This window comes from Xiphophorus hellerii, chromosome 23 (assembly GCF_003331165.1).
Source record: "Xiphophorus hellerii strain 12219 chromosome 23, Xiphophorus_hellerii-4.1, whole genome shotgun sequence".
NCBI classification, from domain to species: domain Eukaryota; kingdom Metazoa; phylum Chordata; class Actinopteri; order Cyprinodontiformes; family Poeciliidae; genus Xiphophorus; species Xiphophorus hellerii.
Window position 1 is genome coordinate 17,528,103 of NC_045694.1, and position 12,421 is coordinate 17,540,523.

Here is a 12,421-nt window from a genome sequence, read left to right on the forward strand (position 1 = left end):
GTTCTCTGACAAATATTACACAATTCTCTTAGATTGTAATAAGAATTTAATTGGTGTCGCACGAATCCTTAACACTTTTTCACATCAATGTGTTCTGATGTGAAAAAGGTGGAAAAGCAGGATCCTTTTAAAGGTTGAAACTTCAACGGGCTTTCCTCTGTCCCTATCATATTTATCTCTACCTGTCTCTGAGACTGAGCACAGAGTCTATTACTGATCATTATCTGGACTAACCTTAACTCACTGCCTGTGGGATTGCTCTGGGAGGTTGATAGCTTCGGGCACAGAAAAAAAAAAAAAATCAGACATACCCTTGTATCTTTTTAATGAATCTGACCTTCTATCCTCTTTATATCTCTTACCTGACTTTTGCAGTTCGTTTTTCTTTCTCCCTGTGTTACCTTGTTAAGAAGTGTCATCCTGTATCTCTGCGTCCTATCATCTGATCTCCCTCGCTAGCTTTCATTTTGATCCTATCAGACAACTGAAGTCTCAAGGTGATTACCGCCCACTTTTTCTATTTGGAATAGAGCAAAACTGTCTTTTGTATTCCAAACTTTGTTGATTACAAAGTTACATGACAAAAACACAGCTGACAAATTCAAGGCCTGTCTCCTGATGGTGTTTTGAATGGTGTATTTGAAGCAGGCACACATCTGCAGAGATACAGAATCTGGATACTGAACTACAAAAAAAAAAAAAACTTCCACAAAGTTTAATATTTAAATGATTGATGTGACTAGGGATGATGCAATTTTGGCTGCTGTAGTTTGTCAGTCTGACCTGTTTATCAGCATAAAAAGCAACTGGAACCGGTTCAGCATCTCGAAATAGTCCAGAATTTCATGGATAGGCAAGATGCAAACCACTCCAACTCATCCCACTTCTGATGGATCCCAGTTTGTAGACATAAAAGAGATTGCATTCACATGTGTGATTATAAGAGAGGAGGATAGAAGATCAGTCCAAGTTATGAAATGAGTGTTTTATATCTGATTTAAAACTGCAATTCCCACAAAATGTCTATTTTGACCGAGGCAGCTGCTTTTCACCTACTTCCACAGAAGTGTTTGCATACATGCAGAATGCATTTTATAGAATTCAAGTACAACTTTGACAGCTTCAACTTGCCTTGAAAGTTGACTAAATTAAATGTGTTTTTTCAACAACAGCGAGATCAAACCAGTTTGTCATCACTAGTCATGGTAAAAAAAAAAAAGATCTATATTCAAATATTTGAGTTCTTAATCAATGACAATTTGTCTTTTTAAAACACATATATAGTGTACTGTAAAGAAGCTGAAGCTTTTAATTGGATTTTATTTTTGAAATAAATATTGCTTTTATTTTAGGGTAAAACAGAAGTTGGTGGTGTCAGCTTTTCTTTTGAATATTGTATATAGTGCTGTATTATACATGAATACCTCTGCTCAGTGTCTTCACATGCTGGACATCATGTAACATGACACTTTGAGGTTTATTACAAATTATATTGCCATAACGCATCACAGTCTTTTGTATACTTAAATTAAATTGCCATCTTGCATGTTTTTCCAGATTGGCCTTTGGTATGTTTTCATTTACAGGACTATTCCTTGGCAGCATGTCATTTTTATCTTTTTAAACTTTAAACTTTAAACAGCAGGTTATATAGCAGGGTCTACAACCTCCAGTCTCAAATTGCAGAAATATTTTACTTGAGTGTATCCGTATATATTTTATTGTTTGTCTATGTTTATTGTGACTATGTGCTGCAACTGAGTGTTTTTTTGTATGCTGTCACAAAAGAGATGTTTTGTTCTCCATGGGTCAAACTTGATTAAACAGAGGTCGTTGAGTGAAAAGGGGAGGGTGAATGCAGAGACAAAGAACAACACATATAACGATGCTAACCACTTTTGGACTTGAGCTTTTAGTGTCATCAACATATATTTCAAAGATTGACTTTAAAAGTTAACGACTGCAGCTTTAAGCAAAGATTTCTGGCTGCTTTCTGTTGGAGTTTATTCCTTTGTCTCTTTGCTCCAACAGGTCCGTTTACCAGTTTCAGGACCCAACCAGAACCCCCGAATGTAAATTACCTTGAGAAATAATGAGATTTGGTTATATATAAAAGCAGGCTTTAATGCCGAAAAATTATCAAATGTTACAAGTCATACATGTCGTACAAATGGAACAGATACGGAGCTACATTCACTGTCCAGTGCTGGGGCCACACTTTGCTCACCTTATGGATGGAACCAAGTGAGGGAAAGATTGTAGCGCATGTTTAGCTTTTTATTCTTCTCTGCAATCTGTACCCTCCCTAAAGTCTAATCAGTTTCAGTCTGTTTATGTATGACTGCCAGCAGACACACATAAACATGATTATATAAGCTGCATCGTGTGCGTGTAAGCAGTTAAAAGAAGCTGAAAAGAGATAGAGGAAAAGATAGAATCTACAACATTTCTATTCTTCTTCTTTGGTTCCTCACTTTGTTGCAGATTTATGAGGATTAACACTTAAACTGATAGAAACAGCAAAGAAAAACAACTATAGGTCAGAAAATCTTATGGTTTTCCTACAGCTGGGTATAATCTTCTAACACTGTTTCATCACCTTTGGATATCTACCCCAGCACAGTCATTGCTGGTGCTGCTGGTGGTTGCCATGGTGAACTGATCAGAAATTCACACTAGTTCAGCTTGTTATGTTCCATGTTCATAGCTGATCAATACTTTCCTGCATCATATTAGATTCAGAGTCATGTTTCAGATAATGCCTTTGTGAAATGAAATCATAATAATGGTAGAAATAATGTAAAATTATTTGTATCAGTCAGTTTAGTCCTATGGAAAGGTTTATCATGACCAGCATGTTGCACAAGAAGCCTCCTGTGATGGGTAAAACCAAGAAACTCTTGAAATAACTGTGAGAAACATATCAATTTAACAAATTACATAGTGATGGTATCATTTGAAACATATTTATAAACAAAATGCTGTGGAACTTATTTTCCATACATACATATACTGTATATCTCTTTGAATCAAATATACACAAATATAAAACTGCTAAGCAAGATGGAAAAACTTAAGCTTCTGATGGTCTGGAGAAATGGCTTAAATTAAAACAAAAGAGCAGCCAAAAGAAAATTAATTATTTTTTAAGTAAAAAATTAAGATGTACGAAGTATTAAATGTATTAACTTTTCTTAATGCATTAGTGATTTTAACTGAAAAATATTTTTAGCATCAAATAAAGGGGAACTTTTAAAACTTATTTCTAAAACAGACTGAAGTGTCAAACCTCTCTGGAAAAAAATATTCAGACACTTGGAGAACAAAGTCTGAACTCCGAGAGAATTTACTCAAAAGACTAAAAAGGAAAAAAAAGGAGAAACTCTCAAGTTCCCATCAGTTGGGGATGTCTAAAGAGAAGTGGGAAATAAACTTCTCAAAGTAATGAAGGTAAGAGAAACAAAGAGTGAGAATTATCAAAGTGGTTTTCTAGGTCCAAGAAAGAAATAAGGTTACGCACCAGGTGTGATAAATGAAACTTGCAGAACTGATGAAATAAAAAGTAGGAAAGAAAATAGGAACTTTCACCAGAGGGAATTTAAAAATGAAGAACTAGAAATACAAACTGGTTTTGATGTAATGATGTGGAGATTAAAAAAAAAAAAACCTTAAATGAGTTTAGTTTTGGAAATTATTTCTTGAATTCTTGTTTGCTGTTTTGTCCTCTGCTCTATAGTGTGGAAGTAAATACATTGATACATAAAGACATAAACTCTGAAATAGGAAATTTTATCTGGATGTTCTTGAAGGATTATAATACTCAAACTTGCACATGCACAGAGAGCCCACCTTGTAATTCCAGAGGTAATGTCACTCTGAGCGCCTGGGAGATAAATGTTATCTGTCCTCTGATGCAGCTCCTGTCTGTTACCTCGGGCATTCGCTGTTTTATAGAAACTGTCGTGCAGAGGCTCAAACTATTACTGAGAAATACAGTGTGTGTCTCCATCTGTGTGTATATGCAGGATACAACTTAAAAATAGAAGTAGGGCCCAACAGGAAAAGAACTTTACATAATGAGTAAAGTTCTTAGTATAACTTTTTTTATGATTCCTTGGTATGTTTGTGTGCTGTAGTTATCTTTGATGTCCTTCTGAAGACGTTTTGTTCCTCTGTCAAAAAACTGTTATTTGGGTCTTTATGTAGATAATGACTACTCTGTACTTTAGGTCTGTGTGTGTGAACAGTATGTATGAACCTCATATGTAGGGTGTCTTGCAAAAAATGTTCATGCATCTAAACTTTTTAACAATATTCCATATTATAACATTTCAACCATAAACATTAATGCATGTTATTGGAAATTTAGTTGATAGACCAATACAAGGGACTGTGTGACTGTTAAGTAGGAGGAAAAGATGCATGTTTTTTTTTTTTTTATAGAAAGTTAAAAGAAGACCAGAAAAGACTTGCAGCTGTAATTGCAGCAAAAAAAAAGGAGAGAGTATTGACTTGGGTGGGGCTAGTACAGATGTTCTGAATTGTAAAACAAGTGACAAAAGCTATCCATATGAAAATAAACCTTCAGTGTGTATCAAGGGTTTTCATAGAAAACTCAGATCCCGACCCTCTTTCCCCTTTGCACTGTACTGCATGACAAACTTTCAGAGATTAGACTGGCAGGCTCTGTTCCAGCTGGAGAATGAGTCTGCCCTTTGGAGTCATCTATCAAGCTCTAAAAAGAAAAAAGAACGAGGCGAAAAAAAATCTGTCAATCACAAGCAGAATAAGGAGAAAGAAGACAGAGAAGGAAAAACGAGGCAGACTGCTTGATTTGTACGCAGACTTTGTCAGTCTAACTGAAACAACCAGGGTTTTTTTTCTGTTCGTTTGTTTATATTTTGTTATCAGAGATGTCATTAAATACATGGTTCTGCTGGTGCTTCGTGTGGGTAGAATGATGAACAGAAACATCAACATGCATGGCCCTGCTGCCACAGCCTTCTTTACGACTGCACGGAGGAAGTGAGATCTAGGGTAAATGTACAGACGCGCATTTATCTACAAAAATGCAACCGCCACTGAAAGATTGCCATTTATTTTTGTTTTTTTTTTTTGAGCCAAGAGGAAACGAATTTCAAATAAATCCGTGTTATGTCTGTGTTCAACTGGGTTTCCCATAAAATCATTTATTTGATCAGGGGTTCAACTCCAGATGGGTGGAAATAAAAGCAGACAAGCAAACAACAAAATAGTTATCCGAATTTGTGTGTCTAACAGTCAGGAGATAGCAGAAGCTTAGTATGTGTTATCAGCCTTCTGTGTTTGCTCGGGGAGCATAAACAAAAGAAAGAAAACATTCATACAGTGAATCTCTGATAAGAAGTGAATAACGATAAGTTATTTTCTGCAGTGATAACAGCAGCAAGAGTGACTGCATTCCTTCTCATTATTTGGTGCTTTTATGTCGTTTTGTGTGCAGGCTGCTCAGACGCAGGAGCTCCACAGTCTGGCTGCCAGACTGAAGGACTGGTTTGGAGTCCTGCACCTCGATGCCAACAGAGACCTCAAATCCTCTGACAGCTTTTGACGCCACCACCGGACGTGAGCGCTTTCCTTCCCCTCTGTGATGTTTTTTTTTTCTCTCTTTGTGCCTAAATGTATCATCTATTTCTGACAAGCACACACACACACACACGCGCCCACACGGAGGTCCCTTCAACAAGCGAGAGATGATGTTGATGCTGACAGTGACCCTGCTGTGTTCCCTGTTATGTCAGCATGTCTCAACACATCTCAGCCCCGTCACTGTCAACACTTGCTTTCGCTCAGTTCTCGCTTTGCTCCTGTAAAAAGAAATGATCCAGACATCTTTTTGTACTTCCAGTAGTTAATTCTTTTGTTTCCTCCTCCTGTAGATTTTGACACCAGCATATTACCCATTTGTAAGGACTCACTGGGCTGGATGTTCAACAAGCTTGACATGAACTTCGACCTGCTGCTGGACCAATCAGAGCTGAACGCCATCTATTTAGACAAGTATGAGCTGTGCATGAAGCCTCTCTTCAACTCCTGTGACTCCTTTAAGGACGGCAAGCTGTCCAACAACGAGTGGTGCTACTGTTTCCAGAAGCCTGAAGGTAAGTGAGGGGAGCGAAAACATGTTGACTTGAAAGCTCACACACATAAAGAAATCAAAGCGAAAGAGTCTTAAGTTACTCTGAAGAGCTTTACTTGAACATTAAAAAAAACTTTCTATCAATCAATCTAATTTCAAACCAGAATGTTCAAATGTTGACATATTGCCCTCAACTTGGAAAAACCTCATTATAACGAGAAGGGAACTGTGATGCTTTTGCAGACTTAATTTTGAGTAAATAGAAAGACAATTTTATTATATTGTTTTTCTTGCTCGTTTCCTGGCCATTTCCAGCCCAACGCCACTCCACCAGGTGTCACATCTGCACTACAATGTTTCCTCATTATCTTTAGTTTCCTTGGAGAAATGGAAATCCTGGTGAGGAATAAATGAGAACACCTCCACATCTATTCAAGCTCTTGCTGCTGTTGTATAAAAAAAAGCATAACTAAGCAATTAGAAACAGACTGAACACGTATAACTTTTATGAGATTTATGCCAGGAGAAAACCTTTCCAAGAAAAGCAAAGAGCAGGCTGAAGTTTTACCAGATCGAACATGGACGAAGGCAGTGCTTTTTTTAGTTGTTTGGGAAGATTAATGTAGAATAGAAGCATTTGGACACCAGATCTCTGGCAAATGAAGCATTCAGAAAAATAAAATCAGACCAGCGGTGAAGCTTAGAGCTTGAAGTGTCTTGGTTTGCTGTAGCAGGACCTGGCCATCATCATACCAGCCCCAGGAACTGATGAGGACAGGAAAGTGTATGTGAGGATTGGGAAAATGTGGGAACATCTGTGACAATTTAAACCTAAAGCAGAACATAAGAGTGTCACTGAAGATATTTCCGCTAAGGGGCTTAAGACTAGTTCCTGCGCAGTAGGGTGACTGAATGTTGCCCTCAGAAAAAATGTCATGCTATACATTTTATTTTATGTCCTTTAATAAAAACCATCGAGTGAGCGACAGTTCCAGCTTGGCCACCCTTATGAAGGTTTTCTGGCTCTGCCACCTAGTTTGACTAAACTAACAGGATAGGTCAGAGGAAGTTTGGGAAAATCATAGAAACAAAATAAAAGGAGTGACAAAGAAGGCGCGTTGCATCCGATGATCTGTTTTCAGTTTTGTTGTGAAATGATTTAATGAAGTCATCTTGTATCCTCTCTCACTGCAGGACTTCCTTGTCAGACTGAGAAAAGCAGGATCCAGAATCAGAGTCGAAGAAAGAGCCTCATAGGTAAGTGTTAAAAAATTATAGCTATCATTCAACTTTTGGTGTCCATCATTAAAACACATAGACTAGAACAACAAACATATTCCTATCTTTTAAATTTCAAAACATCTGGATTTTAAAAGCATATCAGCAAGCATTTTGTTTAAATGCCGCTGTTCGAATTGGGTAGATTTTATATTGTTCCTGCTCACAGTGAAAGGACTTGAAAAATAAGCTGCGACTGGGTCAAATGAAGGTAACAGAGAACGGGTGTGTGTTTGTGAAACGGCGAGTGTGGAGGCGTGTTTGTGTCTGTGTTATTGAGAGTGACTGTGTCCACTTAAGCAGGATGTATGGTTGTTGTCCTGCAACCTTCACAGGAGTAATTGATTGTTAAACTCCCCCTGTGAATACACAAGAACTTCAGTTCCTACTTCCGGACGAAAACGCGTACCCTCTGCCTAGCAGCAATCGAATTATACAGCGTGTTCCATCCTCACAAACTTAATGTTCTTAATCTTTTCTTTCTTCTTTCACTTAACTTTATTTTCTTTCCAATTTGTCTTCTGTTTTTTTTTTTTACCTTTTCTTGTTGTTTTCTTCTCTTTTTTTTAATGCTTCTAGGCTCCTATATTCCTCGCTGCACTGAGGAGGGCTACTACAAACCAACCCAGTGTCATGGCAGCACCGGCCAGTGTTGGTGTGTGGACAAATATGGCAACGAGATCGCTGGATCCAGAAAACAGGGCAACCCTAACTGTGGTAAAACCATTACTAATAAACTATGTATTACACTAACATATGCACACTATTAATCTTTCTGAAGCAGAAAGACTGCATAATTGGTGGTCTTCCTGACCGAATCTCTGTTTATTTTTGTGTTGGTGGTCAGATTCAGGTGGAAACATAAGATCTGTCTTTCCTTCTCCTTTTGCATTATTATTAAACTAATTTGACCTTTATTAATGTTTAGATACCAATATGTCTCAAAATCTATCAAAAATCAACAAAACTTTTTCTGGAATTATTCCAAATTTCCAGGAGATTGTTCTTTGTTGCATAAGAAGCATCATTTCTGTACTGTTTCTCTTTATTAAGAATCAACACAAGTTGACACTTTATCCTAAACATGTAATTAAGCCTAAGCTGAATAATTTTATGATGTAATTCTGAGTTCTAATATCTAAAACAAGAAAGCAGTGGAAAAATGAAACTCTTCTAATTTTGTTCTGTTCGATTTTAGCACCAAAACTGTCACAACAGCACAGGGAGTGAAGGCATTTACTTTAATTTGTGCTGGGTTCCTACACCTAACACAAACCTGACTGGATCTCTGCAAGTGGACAGATTGGAAAATTGGAAGTGGAAAATTTGGCACAAGCAGCTGTTCAGTTTGAAATGTCGCTCTGAGGTAGGCCAGGTGGTACTGGTATCGTCTGGTAATGGACTTGGGATGTATGAAGTTTCATAAAGAAGCAGGTTGCTGCTGTTAAGAACGTAATATTCCTCTTTATAAGTTAAGGTTTAAGTTGACTGAGCTTGCAGAGTGTGTACGGATGGAAAACAAAAAATAATCTTGCAGGAACTTTTCACCTGAGCAGGCTCATGTAGAAAAGATGTTGTTTTGTTTAGATCTATTGCCGCATGGGAATATTTAGTTCGACCTGGAGGAAAGCAGTTGAATAAGTTTATATTTAAAGAAAGGCAGGTCATGTTACATTTTATAGTATAGAGAACAGACTGTGATGTGTCAACAATACATAGAAAGCAGCTACTTGCAGGTTTGTTTTGCTGCTTTGTTCTGTTAGACTCTCACTCTGTACTCATTTCTCACCTCTATCTAGACATCAGTTATCATATCGGACATTCCTCTAGAGCCACTCTCAGTTTCTGCGACGTCCCATTTCATCTACTTCTTATATCTTTTCCCACTTTCATCTTGCAAGTCAAATAGAAATATTTGTCACTCACAGGGGATAGCAATATGAAAAAGAAAGTCTTGGAAATGTGATTTAGGAACAGCAACGGAGTCACACTTTGTGGAGGAGAGTAATGAGACTGAAATATAAATAGGAAAATGTTTTTACATTTTAAAACCACACTTTGCACGCCAGCAGCTGAGACTCAAAGAAAACAGTTTAAAAAAAAAAACTACACTTTGGCATAAATCAATTCCAGAGTGATTTTACTGTGTAACTCCCCCCCCCCCCAAAAAAAGCAGAATAATTAGCAAACAAAAATTCAGGCAGACATAGCGATTACCAATCAAACGGTGGACTCAGAAGCACAGATTACAGCTCAGTCGAATGCCAGCCTAGTCCAAGCCAGTAATTGCAGCTTCCAATATTGATAAGGTGTTTATCCAGTCACAGAACACACACAGATGCACACATAGACAAACAGAGACAACAGAACTCCTTTTGTCTGTGGTGTAACAAGCTCATCAGACTCAGCCTGAATGGCTTCAGGCTATTGCAGCTTGGAGTTCTCCCATTCCCCCATGCATACAGCAAGTCTCGCAGCTCTCCACTCATTTGGCTTAAATACAAGAAATGATGAGGTGGAAACAATGGGAGAGTGCGCCTGTACATCCCAACCTGTGAGGATCCTAATTTTGGAACATCAGTGGGAAATACCATACTGTGCAAAACTACAGGGTCATCTCTCAGTTAATAATTTTTTGCTTCTATGAAGCCAGACTTTTAATGTGCTCTGGTTCAGTGGTTCTCAAGGCTTTCTGAAGCTCCTTTCTAATTTGAATTTCTGCTGCCTATTCATTTCAGTTTCTGACTATTTTCAGTTAAAGTTTTTTTTTTATTATTATTTTTTCTTTATTATTTTCAATACTCCTTACGTCTGATTTCTGAATCATTCGGGCAAAACAAGTTTAATCACCCAATTATTGAACCGAAGTTTTGTCTGCACACAACACATCTTAGGAAATAACCAACTTAATATTTAATCATTTTTCAACTAACAGACTGTTCTAAATATGCAATTTATTCCCATTTCTTCAGTTGTATCTAAAAAGACAACGATTTTCTTCAGAGGTCAAACAAAGATAAAACTATTTTCCCAAAACCAAGGAGATTTCCAAAGATCTACTGCTGTATGTAATGAAATCATGGAAAAGTAGATTTATTGAGGTAATTTAATCCAGAAAGTGATGTGTGTCAGTGATATATTTCAAGGGTTTGTATGTGTTAATTTGATTATTAAGTTTACAGCTAATGAAGACAAAATTCAGTTTCTCAGAGAGTTTTGATATAACCTAGGACCACCTTAAAAGAAAATAAATTTTAAAAGGTTATTTTGTGAGTTCTGTCTCCAAGCAGTGTATGTACAGTACATGAATATAAATAATAAATACTTGAAATATGACACCCTTTATGAAATAATTAAACTTTTAAATATTCTTTAGAAAATCTGGCTAGTCTACAGCTTACCAAGTAGTGGAAAATGAATGAAAAACCAGTCCAAGGAAAAGCGTTTAAATACATTACGTAACCCTGAGGAACCATCGATCAAGACTATTTTAAAATATTCCAAGAAAGTCTGGTCTTCTTGTAAGCAAAATATAAAGAAATAAAATGTGGCTTACTTTTTGAATCCATTATGTAGTTGTTCTTGACTTGTACTTGTCTTTGATTATTGGTAATCTATTCACAGATGAGGACCCAGAGACATCGGGGGACTTTGGTAGCGGCGGTGCTGTCATTCTCCTCGATGACCAGGAGGAGGAGCCATCACACAGTGAACGTAGCAGGCAGAAGAAAAGGCGGGGCCGGATCCACCCCCGGGGAACTATCGAGGATGACGAGGACGAGGATGAGGACAAGGACGATGAAACTGGTTATATCTGGTAGCTCCACTACGTCATTTTACTTTGCCATCAGCTGACCAGAAAACTCTGTTAACTCAGCACAGATCTGAAGCCATTCCAACATCTCCTCCTCCGGCTACCTTGGCAAGCGGCCCATCTTTTGACTCTGAACCTGCTCTTGTAATCCCTGCATTTTACCCAATCCTCCTCTTCGCTGAACCTCATTCAAACTTTTTATTCCTTAAATTCCACTCATTTCTCAGATAAAGAAAACAGAGTTTAAAACATTTTAAACAAAACTGTCAAGATCCTGTTAGAAATTTGCCCATTTCCGTCCACATCCTTGCTTTTACTCCTCCTAAAAAAGCCCTCCAATTTGTAAACCCTTCAAGTATAGATACTTTTTTTCTTTTGCTCTGTTCCCATCCTTGTTCTCTCCTATTGATGTGAGTATCGGTGTCTCTGGTAAGTCTGTAAGCCCAGGCACATTAGCTGATATATTGGATGTAAATATGTTTCCTCCAGGAAGGCTTGATTGTGGATTCTTTTCCCTGTTGTTTGTTCGCGGCTCATTTTTGTGTTCTGTGTTCCCCCGCTGGGCTCCCTCCAGTGTTTTCCACAAATTGCTGCCACAGTTTAAAGCTCCGAGATGCCCCACCTAGTACCAACCTGCTCCACTCTCTGTTAATTTTTGGAGGATTGTAATTTTTTTAATTTTATTTTTATTTTTTTTATGTGTGTTCGGAGAGCCCAGGAAACAATGAGATTAATGATGTATTGTTGTTGTTGTTGCATGTTTCTCATCTTGTACCTGTAAAAGAGAGATTTACCTGGCCAGGTCCAGCTCTATGCATCTCAAACTGAAAGTGATGCCTATTTTGGCTGCTACAATATGTTGCTGTTGCTATGTTGATGCTGTCTAGTGTCCTTTCAGTTCTTCTCCCAATCTCAGGAGGTAGGAAATTGTATTGCAGAGAGATAGCGGGCCTGGAGTGCAAATCTGTATGCCTCGGCCTACTCGTATTTTGCTAAGTGGTCCGTAGGTCTGCTGAGGCCTTTTGACTGTGCATGGACACCGGATGAGGTAGCTGCTCCTGAGCTGGGAGGACATATGACATCCAGCGGAGACAAGAGTCTGCTCTGCCTCCCAACATTGGATATGTTCAGTGAATTGAAATCAACTGCGTAAACTTTTATTTATTTTAAAATTTAAGTAAAGTGACACCTTGAGTGTCTTTTGAACCTTA

The 12,421-nt window shown here is 37.8% G+C and overlaps 1 protein-coding gene across 1 annotated transcript in view; it reads left to right on the forward strand.

The window, feature by feature from the left end:
- Positions 1-12,421, forward strand: part of spock1 (SPARC (osteonectin), cwcv and kazal like domains proteoglycan 1) — a 193,269-nt gene extending 180,848 nt beyond the window's left edge. Inside the window, 6 exon segments of the mRNA XM_032555366.1 lie at positions 5,498-5,584; positions 5,586-5,604; positions 5,919-6,140; positions 7,313-7,375; positions 7,976-8,113; positions 11,021-12,421. Coding sequence (XP_032411257.1) covers positions 5,498-5,584; positions 5,586-5,604; positions 5,919-6,140; positions 7,313-7,375; positions 7,976-8,113; positions 11,021-11,217 — 726 coding nt within the window. The 3' untranslated portion in view covers positions 11,218-12,421.